Source organism: Microtus oregoni, unplaced genomic scaffold, assembly GCF_018167655.1.
Source record: "Microtus oregoni isolate MIOR12 unplaced genomic scaffold, Mior012 000006F_ref0000085, whole genome shotgun sequence".
Classification (NCBI taxonomy): Eukaryota; Metazoa; Chordata; class Mammalia; order Rodentia; family Cricetidae; genus Microtus; species Microtus oregoni.
Window position 1 is genome coordinate 43,686,881 of NW_024543065.1, and position 27,222 is coordinate 43,714,102.

The window sequence follows — 27,222 nt, forward strand, 5'->3', positions numbered from 1 at the left end:
CCTCTTTTGGTGGCCTAGCAGCTCACATCACAAAACTCTGAAAAAAAATAAATTTTTAAAAACATGATGGAATCTAGAGCTGAATTGCAGGAAGGTGTTCATAACTCAACAGCAATGTATCATCACTGTCAGCCTGCTGCCTGGTGAGTTTGTGGTTGTTCTGCATGGTGATGCTTGTGTCTTTTAGGATCATGGCGTGAACTACAGTTCAGGTGATGTTAGCTGCACTGACAAATGACAGCAAGTATAACGTGTCACAAACATCACTCCCAACCAGAACTGTAAGAGAATCACGGTCTCTTCAGTTTCAAACCCCAACACTCTAAGACGGCCATTAAGTAATCATTCATTCTCAAACATGCTGAGAGTTTATTGAGTGTGTTTGTCATCTAAAGATTGTAAAGTGGTGAGGGGAAGTATATATAAAGGTGGATGGGGACAGGGCACTGTGAAATAACCCGGGAACCAGCTACCAGGACCAAGTGAGCATCTTGGGGCAGGATGTTTATTTAGAGAAATACGACAAAGAAAAAGCTGTTGTTTCAAGATCAGTTCTTGCTGTTCCAGAGCAGACGAACACCCCTCATCTTGTTCTCCTCCTTGACCCACGGATAATGCAAAATATCCAGGCTACTTTTCTTTTCCACATCTTGCAGTAGCTTCTGTGACTCTTCAGAAAGTGCAGATTTGTCCAATCTGAAGGGAGGAAGAAGGTTGTTGATTTTTTATGTTTACTAATCGTGTGTGCTTATACAGGCACATGCTACAGGGCACGTGTGAAGGTCAGAGGACAGTTCATGGGATTCCATTGTCCCCCAAGTGATCAGGCTCAGCAGCAAGTGCCTTAACCCACTGAGCCATCCACCAACCCAAGTTTGGTTGGCCATAACTTGCCTCTCCTTTATCCCCATGATGCCCTCTCTGTTACCCTAGGAGTGAAGGAAGGAAGACACCAAGTGTGAGAAGGTCTGATTCTCTCCTGCAGAGTAGGAGCCCTCTCATCTATGTAGATACAGACGTCTGTATAAAACATCTATCTAGATGTCAAGACTAAAGTTACAAACCACTGAAGCAAAAATGACTGTTTTCACCCGTTCATTGTTTAAATGCCTAACCACGATCATTATTATTCCTTATTCCTGCGTTATTACTTTAGTGTTGACTTTTCTCAGATTGTGAACACTAGTATAGTTAATGTCATTGTTACCAATCTCACACCATCTATGTTAAGTCTTTTGAGTCCCTACCCACTTTCTCTGAGACACAGCTTATCCTACACCTTAGCTCACCCATGAATACAGCTGATGCTCAGCTATTCCCTCTGCCTGTTTCCCCCACGCCGTCATCACTAAGTTTACCTAAAAAAATAAAAATTATCAAATGCTTATTATCTTTACACTATATTTCAAAATCCATTAGTTTATTCTTTGAGAATTTCACATGGATACAATGGATTTTGAACATATCCTTTCCCCATTCCCCTCTCTGACCCATCTACATTCCTTCCCACACTTCGTGTACTTTTCTTCCCCAATAGCTCACAGAGTCTCAGTTGTGATGCCCACACATGCGTGGAGGGAGGTGCATGCATGTAGCATATGCATCCTACCAGGGGCCACATCCCTGAAGAACACGACTCTCTCTTCTCTGAGGCCACCAAATGTCTCTAGTTCCCCATCTAGGGGTCCGGGGAATGACCCCCTCCACCACCCATGCTGGAATGTTGACCTGCCTGAACTTGAGCATGGGTCATGCAGACAGTCATGGCTATTGTCAGTTCCTGGGTGTATCTGCCTTGTCAAGTCTAGAAGAGGCTGTTTTGTAGAAGTCCTCCCGACTCTTACAATCTCCCTACCCCCTCTTCCTCGATGTGCCCTGACCCTTGGACGTAAGGGGTCAGCCCCTTTAAAAAAGTAATGTCTTAAGCAGTCAGCACTCAATATGGTTAATTTTTTTTCTGCAAAAAGTTCCCTTAGGTTTTTGTGCAGTAGTTCCCCCCGAATTTCACAAATTAAGATTGGAACAGAGTTCCTCAGAGAAGTACAGCTGGCTTTCTCAATTTTCTTCCCATTCTGTCTGCTCTTGTCTTCCCTGGTATTTCATAACCACAAGTCATGTGACCTGTAACTACAAAGAGTTAGTACAGAGATCTGCCAGGCTCGTTCAGATCTGCTGCTCACTTCATCCCCTGCCTCTCCAGCCCCCCCTTCAGGCAATGCCGCCCCAAGCACAGCATTCTCACCCCGATTTTCCTCTCTGCCCACACCCCAGGCTCCCCACATCTCATCCTTGCTTGCACATCACTCTCTGTAGCCCCAGGACAGGATCCGAGTCAGTGGGGCAGAGGTGCGAACCATTTTCCTCACAGGATGCTCCTCCACCATCTTCCTGGCACTCATATCATCAACCTGCTCATGCAGAGTAAGTTCTCAGCAGAACTTTGATGTAGAAGTCTGTAGAGCAGTGTCAGACCCCTCCCAACGCTAGCCTGGGATGAACATTCATGGGTAGACACTGGATGTGGGAGGCGGTGTTTGTAAGCACCTCTGTTGTGTGATTGGAAGACATGAGAATGACCAGCCACGCTGTGCCCTGTGGTAGCTTGCTGCCATGGCAGTTATAGGAGTAGCTGATCACTTTTGATTGGATTATGACGCCTGCTCCATGGGGAGATTTAATGATTGCTACTGTAAACACTGTTAACATCCCGTGGCTTAGGGCATCACAGGCCCCAGAGGGAAACCTACTGCAGTTCCCTTATATGAGCCTGTGTGTCAAGCTGACTTCTAAATACATTTGTGCCCGTAGATTTGTACTTCTCACAACTGTGGTCTAAGAACTTTTCAGTTAATGCAGGGATCACAACTTGTTGAAAGTGCTGAGAGCAAGTGATTGTGACTGCTGAGCTGTGGATGCGTCCTTGGTGAACCTGCCCTACCAGGCACAGGGATTGTCATGACAGAAGGGGCAGATGGACTGTGAGAGCCGGGAGGTGGAGAAGCACTGTGGGATTCTCTCTTTAGACATGACATGCGTGTTTATGCATCAGCTCGCAGTTGATGCTGAGGTTGCTGGCACAAGACCTGCATTCAAAATTCCAACATGGATGGGGGGACCCTGAACCCCACCCTAGCACAGGAACTATTGGTGTTCTGTGAGAATGACTTCTAAGATTGGTGTGTTGGGTGGTTTCCCATGCCCCAGTGATCCATAAGCACAGTCAACAGGACTTAAGAGTCAGGGGTTATTAATTGGGATTGGAGGGTCTCAGGGGTGTTGGAGGTTGGTAGTAGGGGTAGGATATTATCACAACATGTATATGTATGAAAATTTGAAAGAATAAATAAAAATTATTAAGATTAACATGGGTTGGAGAGTTGGCTCAGTGGTTAAGAGCACTGGATGCTCTTCTAGGTGTGATAGGGTTCTATTCCCAAGACTCTCAAGGTGGCTCACAACTTCTGTAACTCTGTCCCAAGGGATCTGATGCCCTCTTCTTGCCTTTCCAGGCAGCAGGCAGGAATGTGGTACACAGCGTTACATGCAGAGAAAACACTTGTACATAAAAATGTTTTAAAAATAAATTTGGTATTGAATATCTTGAGAAACCATTTAAATGGCATATACAAAGTATACTACATATTCAAACTCATATTTTGTCAGTTTTATTATCACTTTTTGTTTTTTAAGATGTTATATGATACCCACATGTAACATTTGCTTACAATGTGTGTATGTGTGTATGTACATTATAGACTAGGGCCCATATACGAGTGAGAATATGTGGTTTTTATTTCTGCAATTAGGTTACCCTAATTGCTATCCTTCTAAGAACACTCATTTTCTATAAATATTTTGATTTCATCATTCTTTAGAACTGAATGATAATTTTATGAAATAAGCCAGCAATACCACTGTTGGGCATATACCCAAAACATGCTCAATCACACTTCAAGAACATTTGTACAACTATGTTCAGAGCTGAATTGTTTGTAATATCCAGAACCTGGAAACAACCTAGATGTCCCTCAACTGAAGAATGGATAAAGAAAATGTGGCACATTTACACATTGGAGTACTACTCAGCGAAAAAATAATGACATCTTGAAATCTAAATGACAATGGATGGAACTTGAAAAAACCATCCTGAGTGAGGTAACCCAGACTCAGAAAGATGAACATGGTGTGTACTCACTCATAAATGGATACTAGCTGTAAAGCAAAGGATATTGAGCCTATAGTTCATGATCCTAGAGAAGCTAAGTAATAAGGTGAGCCCTAAGAAAAAACATAAATAGAATTACCTGGAAAGAGAAAATTGACAAGATTGCCTGACAAAATTGGGAGCATGGGGGTGGGGAAAAAGGGAGGGTGGAAGGGGCAGAAGTGGGAGAAGAGGAGCTGGGAGGAGAACATGGGGACAGGATAGTTAAGATGGGGGAAGGACAGAGATGAGAGCAAGGAAAGAGATACTTTGATTGAGGGAGCGATTATGGTGCTAGCAAGAAATCTGGCTCTAGAGAAATTTCCAGGGATCCTCAAGGATGACCCCAGCTAAGATGCTAAGCAATAGAGGAAAGGGGGCCCTTACTGGCCTTGCCCTATGGTCACATTGATGAATATCTTAAATGTCACCATAGAACCTTCATCCAGCAACTGATGGAAACAGAGGCAGAGAACCTCAGCAGAGCACTGGGCTAAGCCCCCAAAGTCCAGTAGAAGAGTGGGAGGAGTGAGAATATGAGCAAAGAGGTTAAGACCATGATGGGTACACCCACTGAAACAGTCTACCTGAGCTAAGGGAGCTCACCAACTCCAGGTATATTGGGAAGGAATCAGCATAGGCCCAAACTAGTCACTCTGAATGTGGAAGACAGCTGTATGACTGGGGCAGACTGTGGGCACTGGCAGTGCCACTAGGATTTTCCCCGATTGCTTGTAGTGATTTTAAAGAACCTATTCTCTTTGGATGGATACCTTGTTCAGCCTAGATATAGGAGGGAGGGCCTTGGAGTTTCCCTAAAGCAATGTGCCTTACCCTCTCTGAGGACTGGAGGGGTTGTGGAGTGGACAGGTGGAGAGCATGGGAGGAGGGGAAGGAGTGGTAACTAGGATTGGTATGCTAAGTGAAAAAAGATAGCTTGTTTTCTTTTTAAAAACAAAAGAAATAATAATAATATATTTTTAAAAAATTAAAAAAGAAATAAGCCATGTTTTTTTTTTTAAAGAAGATGTTTGATGATATTTGGAGCCATCACCTCCAGAGGGTGGTACCTATGAATGGCTAGAGATCAAGGATGGTCCTCAGTGTTCTTGAGGATAAAGGTTTTCCCGTACAACACACCTCCCCAGCCCTGTGTCACCAGGGCTCAGCTTGAGCCAACTGCTAGAGAAGAGCTGTTCCAAAGTCACTCCCAACCAAGGGACACAGCGATCACTCACCCCAGCACCTTCACGCTGCAGCCTTTGCAAGCCAAAGCCTCACACAGCAGCCTCACCCCATAGTGGTCCAAGGTGACCCAGTCAAGGGTCAGCCTGGTCAGTGTTCTGCATGTGCTGAGAGCGGAGGCGAGGTCTGCACAGCAGGCCGTGGTGAGCGCACACATGTCTAACCTGTGACAGGGAAACACAAGAAAAAGGATGCAGAATTTGGTGCCAGTTCTAGGCTTCTGAGCAAAGACTTAACCAGGCCCAAATGTCCACAGTGAGCAAAAACACTAAGGAAATCTAGGGTCCAGGCTTGCCTTGAACTCACAGAGATCTTCCTGCCTCTGCCTCCTGAGTACTGGGATCTGCACCACCACCTCCAGGCCAGAGCAGTACTTTTTATTTGAGAATCATACATGTATACAATGTGTCTTGATCACATCTGTCTACTACCCACACTTCCAACTCCTCCCAGACCTCCCTCTCAGCAGCCTTCCCAACGTGATACCTTTTTAAACCTTCAAAGTCAATGGTTTTCAACCTGGCAAGGAGTCATGACCCCAATAGGGGGGTGGAATGACCTTGTCACGGAGGTCACATCTCAGATATTCTGCAGTCAGTATTTACATACAGTTCATAACAGCAGCACAATTACAGTTATGAAGTAGCAATGGAAATAATTTTATGGCTGGTGTCACCACACAAAACGTGAGGAACTGTATTAAAGGTCACAGCATTAGGAAGGCTGAGAGCCACTGCACTAACTCAATTAGCATTGCCTTAGGTGCTTGAGATTAGGACAATCCCCTGCAGCACAGGTGCCCAGGGCTCCTTCTCTGAAGACTGGCTCTCCTCCCATCAGCTGCCATCAGCTGCCAATAGCTCCTCAGCTGGGCTGGGGCTTCTTGAGGGCCTCCACCATCCACTCTGGAGTGCTGACTACTTGACTCATGCCAGGTATTGTAAACTGGTGAAGAGCCCGTGGCTGGGCAAGCTGTAGGCCCTAAGGGAGAACCCGTTACTATCGCTTTGCTAAGGGGACATAACATAAAACCACCTTCTCAATCTTCCTAGTGTTGCGACTGTTTAATACAGTTCCTCGTGTTGTGGGGACCCCACATTACAAAATGATTTTTATTGTTACTTTGTAACTGTAATTTTGATACTGTTATGATTCATAATGTAAATATCTGTGTGTTTTCTGATTGGTCTTAGGTGACCCCCGTGAAAGGTCATTTAATTCTCAAAGGGGTCGGACCCACAGGTTGAGAACCATTGTTCTAACCACTTAGCGTTATTTCTATGTTAGTTCAGCTCTCAAGCCTCATGGGAGAAGCAACTTTTGCAATGGCCTGGTTAATAGAGAGACGCACAGCTGGTCTGCATTCTGAGACTGAGGACAGAGGACCCGGTCTCAAATGGATCATCTGTGTCACCCCTTCCCCAGGCTCAGGGAACATCATAGAAGAGGACCCAGAAGGCCAGAAGACCAGATGCTGTGGTGGGCAAAACATGACAAGGGCGTGGTGCTCAAACCCCAGCAGATGCTCTTGTTCGTACATGACCTGGGTGTTAACGTTTTCCTCAACCCTTGAGACTATGCTAGGCAGAATTCTTCTTAACCCTATTGTCTTAGGATTTCGATTGCTGTGAAAAGGCACCATGACCACAGCACCTCTTAAAGGAAATATTTAATTGTGGTGGCTCTTTTCCAGTTCATTGTCATCACGGTGGGACATAGTGGCATGAAGGCAGATATGGTGCCGGAGAAGGTCTGAGGCTTCTAACATCCTGAGCTGCATGCATCAGAAGGCAGTCTGACTCACTGGGTGTGGCTTGAGCATACAGGAGGCCTCAAAGCCTGCCCCACAGTGACACTTCCCCCAACAAGACATGCCTGATGCAACAAGGCCACCCCTCCTAAGAGTGCAGCTCCCTTTGGGGGCCATTTTCTTACAAACTACCACACCTATTAACCCTCCAGATTTTCCTCACTGAGTTGGGAGCCACCCACCACGAGAGTCAGGAGACTCACCCGAGACTCTGCAGTTTACAAGCCGGATTCCTCAGAGCTTCACACAACCGCATGACGCCCCTGTCTTGTATGTTATTGTTGCCCAGTTTCAGGGTCTTTAGATTTTTATTGCAAGTAAGGACAGTGGAGATCTGCTCACAGCAGTCTGAAGTGAGACAGCAACCAGACAACCTGGGGAAAACACACGCAAACATACTGACTTCTGAGGCCCGATGTTTTTTTTTTGATCTGTTATTTATCTTATATTTTGGAACTTTATATGAGCTCGGTATATTCATCCCTCCAGACCTACCTCCAATTCCTTCCAGATCCCATATTATTCTCTTTATTGTTGATACGTGTGTACACATATGAATATATGTGAATATATATTCATGTCTGCACACCTGTACATGCATAAGTAACCTATTAAGCCCATTTAGTTTAGCTTTTTGTGCACAACTCCAGGGGTTTGTATGAACCAGTAGAGCTTGTTCCTGGAGGAGACCATTCTCCCCCTCAGCAGGCATTCATTGACCGCTTTTTCTTTTTGAAACAGGGTCTCATGTATCTAGTGTGGCTTCAGACTCGTTACATAGCTGAGACTGACCTTGAACTTCTGAACCTCCTACCTCTACCTCCCAGTGCTGAGATCGCAGGTACGTAGTTATCACACCTGTTTTTTTCAAAGCTGAGCTGCAGAATCAAACCCAGGGCTCTGTGTATGGTCAGTAGGCATCTCACCAACTGAGCTACATCCCTAGGTCATAAGATCCTATCTTAGTAGCTTGGCATATTTCAATTTATTTGTAGGAACCGGAAATGCCCAAGCAGTACTGAAATGCTGGCGTTGTTCCTCCATCTGGGCTACACTGCTCCCTGTGGCCCACTGCAATTCTTCTGCCTTCCTCTCTTCATCTGGTGTCACTACTCTCGTCCTCCCTGGCTCAAATAGAGATACCCTGAAAATCAGTGGGGCTACCTGGTCGCCGATCTCAGATTTCCGTGCAGATGTCATCATGAGGTGAACTTCTGCCAGTATTTAATATAACGCGACCTCAAACCCTCCTCAAGCCTGAAGCTGATGGTTTCCCATGACGCTTTCAATATGGTTAAGAGAGAGGTTGGGGAGAGAAGGAAGATAAAGGGTATAAGACAGGTGAAGAATGGAGAATACGAAGATGATGAGTGTGTAGTTGGTAAGTAGAGACATTAGGCAGATGTTAGATGCACAGTGAACATAAAATAATTAGTAGATCATACATAGATTGATAATGAATAAATAGGTGATATGCAGATGGTTATAGAAGAGAAGAGATGTAGATATAGGTGCTGGGCATTGAAGCTGGGTTTCGTGATGGAATGGGTGAGGCAGATTCTGTGCCTTCTTTTATCAGCAGTAATCTACTCATGGCAACTCACCCTCATGACCCAATCTTAAAACAGTCATCCCGGATGGCAGGCTTCACCACAGAGTCTGAGGGGACACTGACATCCAGACAATTCTACCCTCCCACTTTCTTCTGAATGCCAACATCTGATACCGCATCCCCAGGGCTGGGTGAGACCACAGCCCTACCATAACTCCTGAAGGGGGCACTTTGGGTCTTTCAAAGCTTCACACAGAATGTTTGCCCCCAAATCTTCTAGGACATTTGACTCCAGGTCAAGCAGAGAGAGGTGTTCGTTGCGCACAAGGGCTTCATTGAGATGGCCACAGATAATGGAGTTGAAAGAGCAATATGACAACCTGTGAAGAGAATCACACAGCGCAGGTCACTCACTGTCACAGCATAGATCTCTGCAAAGGCTTCCGTGTTCCCCCTACACTGAATTTCCACAAACGGGCCGCTAATATGGCTCTGCAGGTAAAGGACCTTGCCACCAAGCCTGAGGACCCGAGTTCAGTCCCACGCAATGGAAGGAAATACCAACTCCCATGAATCATCTTCTGTCCTCCATGTGTGTGCTAGTACACACACACACACACACACACACACACACACACACACGATGGAAACATTTTCAAATAAAAGTTTTGAACACCTGAGCTTATAGATCACCACAGATGTTTCCAAAATTGACTAATTTTTCAACGTATTTACAAGACAATCAATACTTCCACCTATACCAGAAATTCACCATGTTGCAGAACCCTGCCCTCATTTTTGTTGTTCTTGTGAGTGTGTGTACGTCTTTCTGCAGGTGCATGTGTAGGTCAGAGGACAAGCTCAGATGTCACACACTGGAACACCACGACCCACCCTCTTTGAGACAGGGTTTCTCACTGGCCTGGGGCTCATTCATGAGACTGGGCTGGTTGTCCAGTGAGTCCTAGGGTTCCTGCCATCTCCACCTCTGCACTGTGTCACTACTTGGGTCCTGGGGGTCAAACTCGGGTCATCATGCTAGGGTGCAAGTGTCTGACCTCCTTTGCTGTTACTCCACCCGGTCCTTCTACTTTATTTTACAGATTCTTCCTAATGCTGTCACATGTGTGGGTGAATAGCTAGTATTTTAAAGACTAGATAATATTTGAAATAACTTATGCTTAATGTAGCTATTTTTATTTACTAGTCATCAAGTGTAATTTAACTCAATCTACTCTATAGTAACTAGTAGAGAAATAACTGAAAAATTTTGTTTTCTAATGTTAGTTTTTCCTACCTCTTCAGCAACATCCTTCAACTTTCTAGAATACATTTCTCTCTCTCTCTCTCTCTCTCTCTCTCTCTCTCTCTCTCTCTCTCTCTCTTACAAGTTTCATTTTAGGACTGGAGAGTTGGTTCAGCATTCAAGACCAGTTGTTGATCTTATAGAGAACCTGGTGTTCAATTCTAAGCACAAAACATATAACACCTACATGGTGCTCACAATCTCCTGTAACTACAGTTCCAGGGGACTATTCACCTCCTCTGCCTCTGCAGGCTCAGGAACTCCCGGGGTACACAGGTAGGAAAATCCACAAGTGCTCTCATGTATCCAGTTTAGGACAAAATACAAAGGCACTGAAAGCATCATATAAAACTATCCCCAAGCCTTGTGACAGATTTCTGTACTGTGCAAATACTTTCATGTTTGGCCTTAGGGAGCGTCACCAAGACTCACAATTTGCAAAAATCCCAAAAGAAATTTAAATGAGACCTGGAACATTTCTGGTCTAGTCATGAGCAGCCCATGCAGGAGGCACTTCATCTGCATGCGTTTCCTGTTCTAAACAGGCGTCTCCTTACTGTCCATATCCAGTGCCTTTACGGTTTTATCTGCATGCTCATGCTGTGAGCCACGCACACACATGCTACTGTGAATACATGAGCACACAGGACACAGATGGATTGGGTCTGTATACTCTTTTCTCTTCCTGAACCCAGGTGTCTTTGAGCACATTCACCATCTTAAGACCTTTGATGGATGGAACAATAAGTTATCTCTATGACTTCCCTGGGACCACAGTCTGGCAGTGTGCTATGATGAGCAATCAACGTCAACCTCAGAGCAGGAGACAGCCTACAGTGACTTAGGTAAGACGTAGGAAGTCTTGCCTTTGTAGGGAATATTTTCTTCTTATTTATAGTCTCCTCTTCCCTATAGCCAGTCTCTTTCCAAGTGTATCACCGTATTCCATGGTTATCATATAAATTAAGCTAAAAATTATATATGAGGAATTTCAGAGCTAGTCTTGTCTAGTCAGAAGTTGGTCTCATAAATCTGTTCTCGTTTGCTCCACTTGCTGACATGGCAACTTAGGCATGGACAAGTGACAGAGATCCTGACACATTCCAGGTTCTCCTGCCTCCTTTGTGGCAATTTGATCACCTTTATGACGGTTTTACCTATGTGCAGGGTTTTGCAATATCTCCAGGGCATGCTCCTGATGTGGGAGATTCTTCTGTTTTGTGTTGATTTCATTGGTTAAATAAAGAGACTGCCTTGGCCCTTTAATAGGACAGAAAATTAGGTAGGCAGAGTAGACAGAACAGAATGCTGGGAGAAAGAAGCCGAGTCAGGCATTCGCCATGATTCTCCTTTCCGAGACAGATGCAGGTGGTAAGCTACCGCCTCACGGTGCTACACAGATTGTTGGAAATGGGTTAATCGATATGTGAGAGCTATTCAATAAGAGTCTTGAACTAATGGGCCAGGCAGTGTTTACAAGAATACAGTTTCTGTGTAATTATTTTGGGTAAAGCTTGCTGGTGGCTGGGAGCTGGGAGGCAGAAATCAGCGCACAGCTCCATCTACAGAGTGGCGCCTAACGTAGTAACGAACTCCACGTAAAACCTGAGAGAGCTTTATTTTAAACACACAAAAAAACAGAGTTTAAGACAGCTTTTTCTGTTTGTGGGTGATGTGCTACAGAGAGAATTTCCTGACTCAGCAGCCTTTAAAAAAAGCATGGTTTTAAAACGCGGCTTCCTGGGCCCTGCTGCCTGTACAAACTCTGGCTATGGTGCATTTGTGGGCCTGTCTGTTTGTGTTCCCGCTCAGTATTGGAAGAAAGCACTCTGAGACCATGCCTGCACTCCCCACCTGGGCAGACTACAGAATCAGGCGTAGGCAGGCAGGAGAGCATGGTGGATTCCTGCCACCATACACAGAGATGTTTTCTGACTGTGCAGTGCTCTGCATGTCAGATTTCGCTGTAACTTGGATGAAAAGAATTTCTGTGCCGCACACTCAGTCTCAGAGTTAAAGTGCTGAGTGCAGCTCCTACCTGGTGGCCCCAGAGCTAGCAAAAAATGGTATGTCCTCCATTTTGAAATTGGAGAGAGATGGAGCCAACATCCTGAGCAGCCTGCCTGCTCTGCAGCTCAGAGGCATACTGAACTGTGCTGACCTCAGGCGGGAATTATCGTAATTATCCTAATAACAGCACAATTAAGGTTTAGACTGGCAGTAAACAGGCGGTACTGTATTACCTCTACATGGTGCAACTTAAGTTTTTAAGAAGTGCTTAACATTTTAAGAAATGCTCCTGGATAATAAAGAATTACAGATTCACAATGGGACAGATTCAGACATAAAAGACTTGTAAATGGGTCACAGTGTTGGATGAATGTATGTAGACTTGGGAGAGAAGAAAAAGAATATAGAGAATAAACTTAATGCCTTAAAAAAGGGTAAAGTCTTTAAAGAAACAGAATAAAGTGACAGAGTAAAAATAAGCCACGTAAAAATGGAAAATTCACAGAGAGTCTGGATTATGTACATTGTGTTTTCTTTAAAATTTTTGACTGTGAAGGAGCTAAATACAGAGAGACATTTCATTGTGTGGTCTGCCAAACTACATGTATGTTCTAAAGGTATCATGACTTCCAAATTTGGGTCTAAAGATATGATGCTTTGGAGAGGGTTTTCTTTTGTTTTCACAGAGGATGAGACCCTGTGGATTGCTTCTATCCCAATATGGTATGATAAACCACACCCTCCTGAAAGGCCACCATGAATACCTTCAGAAAATTACTTCACCCAACAGGTTACACCATGAAAAATCGGATTAGCAGTGCCCCCATTCAGCAGGAAGCAGTTTGGAGAGAAAAAACTGTGCCCATGTTCCCAAATATTGTTTATAAATGTTCTTTTACATTTAAAGGGGGATATGATATAGATATGAATAATTTACATTGGTATGGATTTTAAGGTCAATTTTGTCATATGTATTTCTGCTCTTGATTAAGGTATTGTGATTGTGTAGTTCATTTTAAAATGTAATATATAATTAAGAAATATAGATTGCTAATGGATAATCATCGATAATAGTCAAGCTTGTAGTCATGTTAGTTAGATTTTCTAGATATATAGAGATATATTTCAGTTAGATAGACATTCTTCATATCTTTCAAAGACTACAGAATATGGCATTTAATGTTTTAATAACCTAGGGCTTTTCATGACAATGAGACACATCTGCTCCTGGCAGCACCAATCTACTTCGAGAGGAAGATGGGCATTGAAGAGGCACCTTATGGAGTTTGATAGCCATTTGGGCAAGAAACTGCTCTTGCCTGGACTGTTGCATGAATTGGACACAAAGAACCTGTGGAAAGAGGACTGCTGAACTTGCCTAAAGGTGAGATGGTCTTTCGGGGTTCCTGACTCATGAAAGAGTCTGTGAGACATTCTGCAGAACACAGCAGAAAGTGACTGACTGTCTTTGAAATTTCCTGCTTCATGGAAAGGTCTGCTGGATACTATGGCCTGAAGGCTGAAGATGGATGACCCAACAGTACAAAAGAACTTTGGGTGCTGTACAAAGAGCAAGATGTCTCTGTCATTTCTAGAATTTTAGAAGTTACTTACTTCTTGTTTACTTAGGTATTATTATATCCTTCTGAAGTCTTTGATGGAGTTGAAGAATGGTTAGTTATAGTTTTCCTTAGTTATGATAAAAGATAAAATAGATGTAAACATTCTAACTGTAATTCTTGCTTGATAACTCTTTTGTTATATGTAATTTTACTATGTTAAAGTTAAAGCCTTTAATCCCAGCACTCGGGAGGCAGAGGCAGGCAGATCTCTGTGAGTTCGAGGCCAGCGTGGTCTACAAGAGCTAGTTCCAGGACAGGAACCAAAAAGCAACGGAGAAACCCTGTCTCGAAAAATCAAAAAAAAAAAAAATTAAAGCCTTTCTTTTTGTTTAAACAGAAAAAGGGGAAATGATGTGGGAGAGTCTTCTGTTTTGTGTTGATTTCATTGGTTAAATAAAGAGACTGCTTTGGCCCTTTAATAGGACAGAAAATTAGGTAGGCAGAGTAGACAGAACAGAATGCTGGGAGAAAGAAGCCGAGTCAGGCAGTCGCCATGATTCTCCTCTCTGAGACAGACGCAGGTTAAGATCTTTCCTGGTAAGCTACCACCTCGTGGTGCTACACAGATTGTTAGAAATGGGTTGATCGAGATGTGAGAGTTAGCCAATAAGAGGTTGGAACTAATGGGCCAGGCAGTGTTTAAAAGAATACAGTTTCTGTGTAATTATTTTGGGTAAAGCTAGCTGGTGGCCCGGAGCTGGGAGGCGAAAAGCAGTCCACAGCTCCATCTACATGCTTCTCCAGTCAACTCACATCAGTCTCTCCAGGACGCAGCTCGGATTCTTCAGGATCTCACACAGTGCTATCACTCCTTTGTTATTCAAGGGGTTTTCAACCAATGAGAGATGCTTCAGCTTGCTGAAGTTTAGGGAAGTCACAATTTCAACACAAGCGTTACTTGAGATGCCACACTTCCCCAACCTGCATGTGAGATACATGTCACAGGTTAGGAACAACATCTTTAGAAGGCCTATGTAAGACTACTTGTTATCCAAACAAATGCCCAGCTCCTAATACTGCACATACCAGCTCACATTTACATCACAGACTTCTTTAATTCATGAGTGCAATCATGTGACTATCACTGTGAGTCATGAAGTTCTATTGAATGAGAAAAAGCCCAATTAAGTGGTTTCCATCCATGGGTGACTTTTACTCTCAATTTGGAAATGTTTGGTGACGTTATTGATTGTCAAACAACCAACAGAGAGACAGAGTGTTACTGGAATGTAGTTGGTAGAAGCCATATCCTTTAATGCACACATAGACCCCATCACTAAAATTGGTCTATAACCTAGCATTTTTGATTACCAATATCACTGTTAACACCTTCACATACCCACACCAACACACACACCCCAACACCACAGATGACACCCACCCCAACACCACAGACACCCACCCCAACACCACACACACCCACCCCAACACCACACACACCCCAACACACACCCACCCCAACACACACACCCCAACACACACACACACACACCAACACACACACCAACACACACACACCCCAACACACACACACCCCAACATACACACACACACACACACACACACACCAACACACACACACACTTACTTCTTGAGTCTCACAGTGGCCTTCCCTTCCAGGTTTCAGGGATCATTTACAAAGCCCATTGTGATGGACATTCTTAACACGTACTCCTTGTGTTTAAAGTACAGAGGAGATCATGAAGCTTATGGGTTCTGTCATCTCGATTGACAGCTGAGAATATTCAGAAGCTATGATGGAGGATGCAGTCAGATCATGTGCATGGAGTGAGATCTGCAAGGATCCCGGGTTCAAGAAGGTTTGCCTTATGGATGCAGAGTGCTCTGTGTGGATATATTCGCATGCTAGAAGACCCGGCTCTGGCTCCCTCCCAGTACTGTGATAAACTCTCTGTCCAAAGCAACTAAGAGAGGAAACGGTTTGGCTTCCACTTCCAGGTTACAGTCCGTCATTGAGGAAGTCAGAGCAGGAACCTAGACGCAGGAATCATGAGTGAGCTTCTTGCTGGTTCGGGCTTAGCTAGCTAGACTTCTTATAAAGACCAGAACCTCCTGAACCATGCCTACTTATTTCATCTTCTTTCAGTTAACAAGCAAGATAAAATCCCTCACAGATGCCCCAGCTTACTAACCTGATAAAGACAATCACTGAACTAAATCAAGCTGACAGTTAGTGCACAGCAGGACGGAAATGCTAAAAACTTTCTGGGAATTTTTTCAATGGAGTCTTTATCATGTGAGCGTGACAGACAAACTTCAAACTGAACTCACTGAGGATGGGGGTGATAATGACAGACATAGACCTAGCGTGGTTCTTCTGGGGACTGGCCACTATGCAGTAGTGCATCAAACACCACCTATCTCTTCAGAATAAAAGTTGATCCTATCACCCGGAGAACACCAAGAGTTTGAAAGCTTTGTGTCAGGAATCAAGGCAACAGTCCAAATACCAGAACAGATGATTCTGCTCTGATCATGAAATTACAAATGTTCGTATTGCTTTACATCGCCTGAGGAAAAGAGTGCCTTGCCTGTTTCTCCGCATAAGCCCCCCGCAGCTCAAGCGACAACGGTGAGGAACTCACTCTGCGCTACTGTGTCGCTGGAAAACAGCAGATCCTCAGTATCCTGGCGACTTCACTCTTCTCTGCCATTTCCGCCCAGCCCACCTGCATGGCTGCCTCTGAGTTTCTTCTCTAGCTACCATGAAAGGCCAGTGGGGTTTTACTTATGGAGCGTTTCTCTGCTGGTAGCTATTGTATAGTTCCTCTGTAAGTTCGCCTCTAATTTCCGCAGCTGAGCCACACCCTAGGTATCTAAGTGTAGCAGATCTAGATATGCTGTTATGATGGTATTCAAACCATTAGAAAGCCAAAGAGGAAGTCATCAGAGTGCAAGGGGGAACTTCTTAGAAAGGAACGGGAGCCAACAGAACATAACTGAGTGTGATCAAAGTCCATACAAATGTGTGTGGAATGGTGTCACGGGGGTGCCTGAGAGGCGGGTCAGCAGTGAAGAGCTCTTGCTTCTTCAACAGAGAACTAGAGTTCAAATCCAGGCACCCACATCAGGCTGCTCACAGCCCTCTATTGGCTTCTGAAGGCACCTGTGCGTGCGCTCACACACACACATACTCTGTTAACAAGGAGAAAAAGAAATTTATATAATGAAACTCATTTTGTACAATATGTGCCCATACAATGCAAAACTTTCAAAGTTAATCCTTAAACGTGATTTTAGAAACAATTTGAAAGCAGCTCCTGAGTGTAGACAGCGCACTGACTTACAGCAGCTCTTCCAGGTTGCATGTTGGCGATATCAGCCCGGAGCACATTTTCTCAACTGCATTATAAGACAGATTAGTGCCATAGAGGTTCAGGGATGTCAGGTGAGGCAGCTGAAGAACTGCGTGAAATAATGTACCATCCCCAAAGTTAGTCATGAAGGAACACCTGTGGAACAAGGCCAAATTGCACATTATACCAGGGGGCGTGGGTTCATGGCAAAGCAACTTACAATCCTCTCCCACACACACCATAGTGCTTGGGCACCCTGGTTACCCCCAAGTTCTCACTGGTTGTCTCCAGATACCAGGCAAACATGGAGGCTCGAGCTACTCATCTCTCTCCCTTTTTTTCTATTTCCCCCACTCCTGCATAACACCCAGATCATTCTCAGAAGACTCATACTTACCTTCATATTAAATTCTGAATATAGCCTGTCATGGCTAATCAAGGGTTCCAACTCAACATTATCTAGAGAAAGGGAACCTGAATTGAGGAATTGCCTCATCAGATTGCCATGTCTGTGGAGCATTTCTTAATAGGTAATTGGTGGAGAAACACCACTGTGAGCAGCGTTACCCCTGGGCAGGTAGGTCTGATGTGAATAGGAAGAGTGTTGAGCAGCTCGGGGGAGATAAGCCAGGGAGCAGCATTCCTCCATGGTCTCTGCTTCAGTTCCTACCTGCAGGTTCCTGCCCAGACTTCCCTTGGTGATGGATGGTGACCTGGCAGTGGTAAAATGGAATAAACCCTTTCCTCCTCTAGGCTGCTTTTGGTCATGGTATTTATCCCAGCAGCAAAAAGCAAACCAGAGGAAAAAAAAAAAAGCAAACCAGAGTAACTCCTTATGTATAAACAGACGATTGTATTCATTTAATGATCCCTGCTGTGCGTCTCAAGGAAGGGCCCATTTCTCCTTATTTACTAGTACTTTTGTTGTTGATTAATACAGGGTTTCTCTGTGTAACCTTGGATGTCCTGAATCTCACTCTGTAGACCAGGCTGGCCTCAAATTCTGAGATCTGCATACCTCTGACTCCCAAGGACTGTGTTTGAAGGTGTGTACCACCACAGCTCAGGTTAGTAGGAACCAGTGTTTTTTAAAGACACCACTGTCTATAATGGTCATAGACTGGGGTTCAGAGTCAAGAAAATTAAACGTGACTTTTTTTTTCTTTTTGTATATATTTCTTTTCAAGGTTGGGAAAATGTAGTCAAACTTACGCCTTGCCCTGTTTCCTTATAAGAAATAGACGTCAGCATGATGACTAAGAGGTTAGCATTGGGCAGGCAGCTAGCTGGGTGGTTAAGAGCACACACCGCTCCTGCAGAGCACTGGAGTTCTGTTCCCAGCACCTATGTTGGGCAGCTCACAACTTAGTATAACTCTGACTCCCGAGGCCCAATTCAGATACACATATACATACATACAATCACAGTAATGTTAAAAAGTGGACTTTTAATTAACATTCCTACAGTCTCTAGAACACAGTCAATTCTTGCTGTCTGTGTACATGCATACATACACACATGCACATATATACTAGATGTACATGCATGCATACACACATGCACATATATACTAGATGTACATGCATACACACATGCACATATATACTAGATGTACATACATACACACATGCACATATATACTAGATGTACATGCACACACATGCACACATATACTAGATGTACATGCACACACATGCATGCATATACTAGATGTACATGCACACATACTAGTTGTATAGGCATTTACAAACCACCTGTAAATCACATGTATGTGTGTGACAGAGAACTTCAAATATGTGACTGTTGGTAATATTGTATTTTCTACTTTTTATTTTAGTTATGAATTTATTTATGAATTAGTCTTATCAAAGCAGAGAGGGAAATTCTTCTATCTATGGAAAGGATGAGTGACTGTCAAACTTACGACAAGCTTTGGAGCTTAAACATGTTCAGAGGTATACAAGGAGCTGGAGACAACGATTCACAAAGATGCTGAATTGTAATTTCATTGAAATTACAGCTGTCCAGATCCAACACTTGTAAGTTCCAGAAAATTCCACATAATGAACGCCAATATTTGTTTGCAATTCTGCAATGAGATAACACATTGTTATTCTCTGGTGGCTAAATGCAATCAAGACACTCCTAAGATGGGAAGATGAGCCCCACCACCTGAGGAGGTACACATGGTACATAGACATTCAGGCATCCCAAGCACTCATACACAGTAATAAAAATAAATAAATTTTTACAAAAAAGAAAAAGGAGCAGATGAGACAGAGAGGAGAGAGTGAGCAATGTGGGTGAGAAAATGCCCTCTTCTGAGCATTGTATAGCCATTGCAGTCTTAATCCTGGTAGAGCTATGGATCCCTCCACTGCCTGCAAAAGACCGGACCTGTTCCTGTCAATCAACAACTGGGGAGAGGCTTGCACAGTCCCAGCCCTCCCTGCTGGAATATTGACAACTGGTCGGCTCTGGGGGAGGAACAGTCATCTCCAGTTTTATACCCACAAGTCAGCCCACTAGGATCTAATGCACAGCTCCAAACCCTTGGACACACTGATGACCCTAGTTAACTTATAGCTGACAAAACAAAAAGACATCAGTGTGACGAACGAACTTGAAAGAAGAAGTTGGACCGGGCAGGAGACCCCATTCTCTAGGCCCTCCATAGTGGGGCATAACACCGGGCACTTTCCCCACCTGCATCAGTTTATCTTGCCAGCCAGCAGGAAAGTTTCCTGTTGAGAGGACCATGAGAGTGGACCAAGAGAGGAACGCTAAAGCACAAGCTGTGATGGCACAGACTGGACCAAGAGAGTGAACCAGGAGAGAAGACCAAGAGAGCGGGCTAAGGGAGACACAGACAGTGACAGTACAGAGCAGAGCAAGAACAATCCCCAAAGACTCAGACAGATGCTGCAAGGATTGGACCAAGGTGCAAAGACACTGCGGGCATCATCTGAAGGAAGAGATGGGAAGGCACCAATGTAAGAATTCATCCAACAGCCTAAAAAACAAACACAGCAACACCAGATTCCAGTGGTCATACAACAGGAAGACTTGATCATTCTAACCCAGACGCAGCAGAAGAAAATGATTTTAAACACAACTATATGAAGATGATGGAGACCTTTAAAGTAGAAATGAAAAACTCCCGTAAAGAAATAAAGGACATCTAGGTTGTTTCCAGGTTCTGGCTATTACAAATAATGCTGCTATGAACATAGTTGAACAAAAACTTTTGTTGTATTTTAGGGTATCTCTTGGGTATATTTCCAAGAGTGGTATTGCTGCATCCTGGGGCAGGTTGATCCCAAATTTCCTGGCCCTTCAATGGAAGAATGGATAAAGTATGGAATATATACATATTAGAGTACTACTCAGCATTAAAAAAGAATGACATCTTGAATTTTGCATGCAAATGGATGGAAATAGAAAACACTATCCTGAGTGAGGTAACCCAGACCCAAAAAGATGAACTTAGGATGTACTCACTCATAATTGGTTTTTTAGCCATAAATAAAGGACATTGAGCCTATAGTTCATGATCCTAGAGAAGCTAAATATGAAGGTGAACCCAAAGAAAAACATATAGTTATCCTCCTGGATATTGGAAGTAGACAAGATTGCTGGGCAAACATTGGGAACCGGGGGGTGGGGCGGGATGGGGGAAAGGGGAGATGGGGAAAGACAAGTGAGAAGGGGAGGATGGGGAGAGCTTGGGTAATGGGACGGTTGGGATAATGGAAGGATGGATATGGGAGCAGGGAAGTACATATCTTAATTAAGGGAGATATTCTAGAGTTGACAAGAGCCTTAACTCTAGAGGGGTTCCCAGGGGTCTAGAGAGATGTCCCCAACTAGGTCCTTGGGCAGCTGAGGAGAGAGAGCCTGAAATGGCCCGATCCTATAGCCATACTAACGAATATCTTGCAATCACCATAGAACCTTCATCTGGTGATGGATGGAGATAGAGACAGAGACCCACACTGGAGCAATGGACTGAGCTCCCAAGGTCCAAATGAGGAACAGGAGGGAGAACAGGAGCAAGGAAGTCAAAACAGCGAGGGGGCACCCACCCACTGAGACAGTGGGGCTGATCTATTGGGAGCTCACCAAGGCCGGCTGGACTGGGACTGAAAATGCATGGGCTAAAACTGGACTCTCTGAATATGGTGGACCATGAGGGCTGCTGAGAAGCCAAGGACAATGGCACTGGGTTTTGATCCTACTGCATGTACTGGCTTTGTGGGAGCCTAGCATGTTTGGATGCTCAGCTTCCTAGACCTGGATGGAGGGGGGAGGACCTTGGACTGCCCACAGGGCAGGAAAACCTGACTGTTCTTCAAACTGGAGAGGGAAGGGGAAGGGAGTGGGGTGTGGGGAGTGGGGTTGGGGGAGGGAAAAGGGAGGCAGGGAGAAGGTGAAAATTTTTAATAAAAAAATTGTTCACATGAAAAAAAATTCTAATGAGATTGGCAGCAAATGGAAGGAGTAGAATACAGTGGCTGAAAAATGTGCATTTTCATAAACACTGTAAACCCAAACAAACAAACAAACAAACAAAAAGAAATGGAAAAAAAGAAATACAAAAAATTGGAAGAAATTAGTAAATCCCTCAAAGAAACCCAAGGAAACCAAGAAAAAAAACAAACAGTTCAAGACTTGAAGACTGAAATAGAGGCAATTGAGAAAAACACAAACTGGGGGAATTCTGGATATGGAAATCTGGGTAAATGAACAATAACTACAGAGGCAAGTATAACCAACAGAATATAAGAGATGGAAGAGTGAATGTCAGGTGTTGAAGATATTATAGAAGAAATGGATTCATTGTTCAAAGAAAACAGTAAATCCAAGAAATTCTTAACACAAAACATCCAAAAAATCTGGGGCAGCATGAAAAAAACCAAACCTAAGAATACTAGCGGTAGAAGAAGGATAAGAACTCCAGCTCAAAGGCACAGAAAATATATTTAACAAAATCATAGAAGAAAACTTTCCCAACCTAAAGAAGGATATTCCTATGAAGGTACAAGGAGCTTACAGAACACTAAATAGACTGGATCAAAAAAAAATCTCCTCGCTATATAATAATTCGAAACACAAAACATATAGAATAAAGAAAGACTATTAAGAGCTGCTAAGGAAAAAGGTCAAGTAAGATATAAAGTTAAACCTATCAGAATTACACCTGACTTCTCAATGGAAACCATGAAGCCAGAAGATACTGGGTAGATGTGCTGCATACAATAAGAGACCATGGATTTAAGCCCAGACTACTATACAAAGCAAAACTTTCAGTCACCATTGATGGAGAAAACAAGATATTCCAAGACAAAACCAGTTTTAAACAATACGTATCCAGAAACCCAGCCCTACAGAAAGTACTAGAAGGAAAACACAATCCAAGGATGCTAACTACACCCACAAAAATATAGGAAACAGATAAACTCCCATCAGCAAAACCCAAAAAGGAGAAACACACAATCATTACCACCGAAAAATAACAAGAGTTAATAACCATGGGTCATTAATATCTCTTAATATCAATTGACTCAATTCACCTATAAAAAGACACAGTCTAAGAGAATGGATATAAAAACAGGATTCAGCTTTCTGCTATATACAAGAAACACAACTCAACTACAATGACAGATATTACCTCAGAGTAAAAATTGGGAAAAAGGTTTTCCAATCAAATGGACATAAGAAACAAGCGAGTCTAGCTATCCTAATATCTAACAAATAGATCCCAAGCTAAAATCAACCAGAAGAGATAGAGAAGGACACTTTATATTCATAAGAGGAACAATTCATCCGGATGAAATTTCAATCCTGAACATCTATGCCCCTAATACAAGAACATGAAAATACGTAAAAGAAACATTACTAAAGCTTAAATCACAATCAAACACCATACATTAATAGCTGAAGACTTCAACACTCCACTCTCACCAATGGACAGGTAAACCAGACAGAAACTTAACAGAGAAGTAAGAGAACTACCAGATGTCATGAATCAAATGGACTTAACAGATATCTATAGAATAGTCCACCCAAACAGGAAAGAATATACCTTCTTCTCTGTACCTCATGGAACCTTCTCTAAACTTGACCACAAACTCAGCAACAAAGCAAACCTCTGCAGATATAAGTAAACTGGAGTAACTCCTTGTGTCTTATCGGATCACCATGGTTTAAAGTTAGTGTTTAACAACACTACTCTCAAAAAGCCTACAAACTCATGGATATTGAACAGAACTATTCAACGGCCCCCAGGAAAAGGAAGAAATAAAGAAATTAAAGATTTCCTAGATTTCAGTGAAAATGAAGGCACAACATACCCAAACCTATGGGACACTATGAAAGTCATGCTAAGAGGAAAGTTCATAGCACTAAGTGCCCACACAAAGAAAGTGGAGAAAGCTCACACTAGTGACTTAGCAGCACACCTGAAAGCTCTAGAACAAAAAGAAGCAGACTCATGCAGGAGAAGTACAAGACAGGAAATAATCAAATTGAGAGCTGAAATCAATAAAATAGAAACAAAGAAAACAATACAAAAAATCAATGAGACAAAGAGCTGGTTCTTTGAGAAAATCAACAAGAGAGACAAATCCTTATCCAAACTAATCAAAAGGTGGATTGAGAACATCCCAATAAACAAAATGAGAAATGAAAAGGGGGACATAACAACAGACAATGAGAAAAACCAGAGAATCAGTAGGTCATACTAAAACAAAACATAACAAAAAAACAATACTCCACAAAATTGGAAAACGTAAAAGAAATGGACAATTTTCTGGATAGATACCATATACCAAAATTAAATCAAGATCAGGTGAACAATTCAAATAGACCTTCAAACTGTAAGGAAATAGGAGCTGTCATCAAAAACCTCTCAACCAAAAAAGCCCAGGCCTGGATGGTTTTAGTGCAGAATTCAACCAGAATTTCCAAGAAGTGCTAATACCTCAAAGTGTTCCACATAATAGAAACAGAAGGGACATTGCCAGATTCTTTTTATGAGGCTACCCTGATACCAAAACCACACAAAGACTCAACCAAGAAAGAGTATTATAGATAATGCAAAAATACTCAATAAAATATTGGCAAACCGAATCCAAGAACACATAAAAAAATTCATCCACCATGATCAAGTCAGCTTTATCCCAAAGATACAGAGATGGTTCAACTTATAAAAATCATTATAATCCATCATATAAATAAACTGAAAGAAAAAAACATATGCTCATCTCATTAGATGCTGAAAAAGTATTTGACAAAATCCAACACCCCTTCATGATAAAGGTCTTGGAGAGATGAGGGATAGAAAAAACATATCTAAACATAATAAAAGCAATATACAGGACATTAAACACACTATGGATGACGGAAAAGAGGCAGATGCTACAAAGAAGCTGCTCACATTTCCATCTCACACTAGCCTTGTGACAAATTTGCTCTCAGTATAAATAAAGGAACTCAAAGTCTTGGCTCTGTGGGCCACATAGCTCCAAACAGCAGTGCCTAGACTCAACAGAAAGCCTTCCTGACCATGCCATCTAAACACTCAGGAATAGACATAAAAGAACTTAGAAACTCTGTTCTGGAGAGAAGGACTGGTGGGTAGGAGTGTGGGCTGTACAAACATGAAGACCTGGGTTCAGATCCACAACACCAACATAAGCTGGGCATGGTTGCATGAGGCTGTTGCCCCACATTAGAAAAGAGAAACAGGTAGATCGGGTGTCTTAGTGGCCAGTTAGCCTAGTCAAGATGGTTAGCTTCAAGTTTGGTGAGATACTGTCTCAGGGGATTAAGGTGGGGGACAATGGAGAAAGACACCCCACATCTTCCTCTGACAGCAGGCACACAAACAGACCTATAAACAATGCACTTGACACTGCGGCAAAACTGGAAGAACTAAAGACTGGGTTCAGAGATGTACTCACTTCTTGTGTCGTCTAAAGTTTTCTATGTCACCATCTCCTGGGTTATATGTTTCTGAAAAAACTCTTTCTTGTATATGCAGATGAAGTTTCTTTAGCTTCTGAGATCTCAGCAGACTGTAGGTAGCTACTGTGAGTACATCAACATTACTAATATCAACAGTCATTTCTTCGAATAGACCCATCACTTGTGTTACAAATTCTTCTTCCTTGTTGCCAAATAGGCTCTTGAACAAACTCTGGGCCCTCAGTGTCTTACTGAACTCTTCTTGATTCATGTTTCTAAAGCAGTTGAAGATAACACCTCTAACATCTCTGGATGGTATAAAGCCAAAGTGTGGGTTCAGCATGGCAGCAACTTTTTCAGTGGCAATTCCAAACACAAACATCCCTGTCCGGAGCCATTGGGTTTGGCCATGAGCATAGACTTCTCTTAGGAATTGGAGTAGGCTTCCTATGATAGGGTTAGGTGTGTCTTTGTCTTGTCTGAGGAAATAGAACAGGGCAGCAAAATATGACTGTAGCGTCGGATGGTAAAACATGAAACAGTCACCCCGGTAATTGAGAAAACGTATTCTCAGCCATGATGTCTGCTCAGGTTCAGTTATCCCATTCCTCCTGAGATCCTCAGACTTAAACACAAATACCTGTTTCCACATTCCCTCTGCAGCCAAGGTACACAGAGTCTTTAGTCGGGCTCTGTTCTGTCTGGATCGACGGGAGTCATACACCGATCTGAAGGAGCTCACCATAAAACTTGTGTACAAAGCCGAATCTGGCTCATAGACAAGGTTCATTTCCTATCCCCTGTCACACTGCCCCTTTATGGTCCTACAGAACATCCAGCACATATAGGGACTAATGCATAAATCGAGCAATGCTTGCATGCTCTGTAAATAACCAAAGACTTGTAAGCCTTTCTCAATGTCATTGAAAAATTCCACACAGTAGAACTTTATAGACTTCTCACTGAATCCTCCCATAGTTATCTTCCTTGGATACTGTAGCAAGGGATAGATTTTGGGTATACTTGGGTTTCCCAATTCAAGCAGCAGAGAAGATTCTGGGAGCATTACTTTCTGTATCAAACTACTCAAGACAATTTGTGTTGGCAGCTTCTTCCTCCAGTCGTCGCACAAGTTTGTCTGGAGTTCCAAGTCAAATTTCAGGTGGTCAAATCCATCCAAGATAAACAAGATTTTCCTCGGATCGGATAAGACATCATCCGGTGTCTCTGAAGTTGCAGACAACTGACTTAAGAGAAGCTGAGCTAAGCTCAACTCTGTGGTGCTGTTAAGTGAGACGAGAGAAAAGAAGAAAACATACTGAAATCTGTTCTTCCATAAGTTTCCTGATGCCCAATCCAACACGGCTTTTCTTAAGAACGTGGATTTTCCGATGGCTTCAGCACCCAGTATGACTGCCGTGACTGGCTTTAACTGAGGACCAAATACTTCTTGCAACACCTTGAACTGCATGTCTGTAACAACTTCGTATTCTGCATCCAGCACATAAAGGTTGTCTTTGAAGGTCCAGATGTGGTGAAATGCGGTTTTCATAATCTCTTTGTATGTCCTTTTATCTGAGTTTGATGAAATCAGAACACAAGACAGTTAGGACTAGGACAGTCCTTGGAGTGAATCACAGTTTTCTTAAATACACGTCTAGTGAATGATCCCCACACCTGGATGAGCGGTGAGGCTGTGGGTCCTGAGGACAGAAAAGGAGGAGAGCCACCCACCTTTCCCCTGCAATAAGTTTCCATTTCCCTTCAACTGATACAGGGTTTTCCTCCCTTTACCCTCCAAAGTGTGGTTAGGGCCCACCCCAGCCCCAATCAACTAGCCCGTTCTTTTTCCACCAACTTCTCTAGATAGAGACCTCTATTGCATGCAAGTCTTTCCATGCTTGTGAACATGCATGGAAGAGTTGACTGACTCATGCCTGACTCAAATCCCTGTGCTAAAGGGGGTCTATAAATCTTTTAGGGCCAATAGAAGAGAAGGGGGCTCTCCAGAAGACAGGGGTATCAGCTGTGGTACAGCATGAATTCTGGGTACCTCACTGCAAATTTGCAAAGGGCCTGGTACCTTCCCAGGGCAACGGCCATAAGTATTTCATCTGTTCACAATTTCATGAGTTAGGGCTCAGAATCGTGTGACACTGCCTTGTTGTAATATGAGCAGCGGGGCTGC

The 27,222-nt window shown here is 43.2% G+C and overlaps 1 protein-coding gene across 1 annotated transcript in view; it reads right to left on the minus strand.

Annotated features, from left to right (window-relative positions):
• Window positions 1–548: 548 nt before the first annotated feature.
• Window positions 549–27,222, minus strand: part of LOC121450037 (NACHT, LRR and PYD domains-containing protein 9B-like) — a 30,777-nt gene continuing 4,103 nt past the window's right edge. Inside the window, 8 exon segments of the mRNA XM_041654709.1 lie at window positions 549–696; window positions 5,443–5,613; window positions 7,463–7,633; window positions 9,021–9,191; window positions 14,503–14,670; window positions 17,058–17,222; window positions 18,991–19,155; window positions 25,031–26,609. Coding sequence (XP_041510643.1) covers window positions 549–696; window positions 5,443–5,613; window positions 7,463–7,633; window positions 9,021–9,191; window positions 14,503–14,670; window positions 17,058–17,222; window positions 18,991–19,155; window positions 25,031–26,609 — 2,738 coding nt within the window.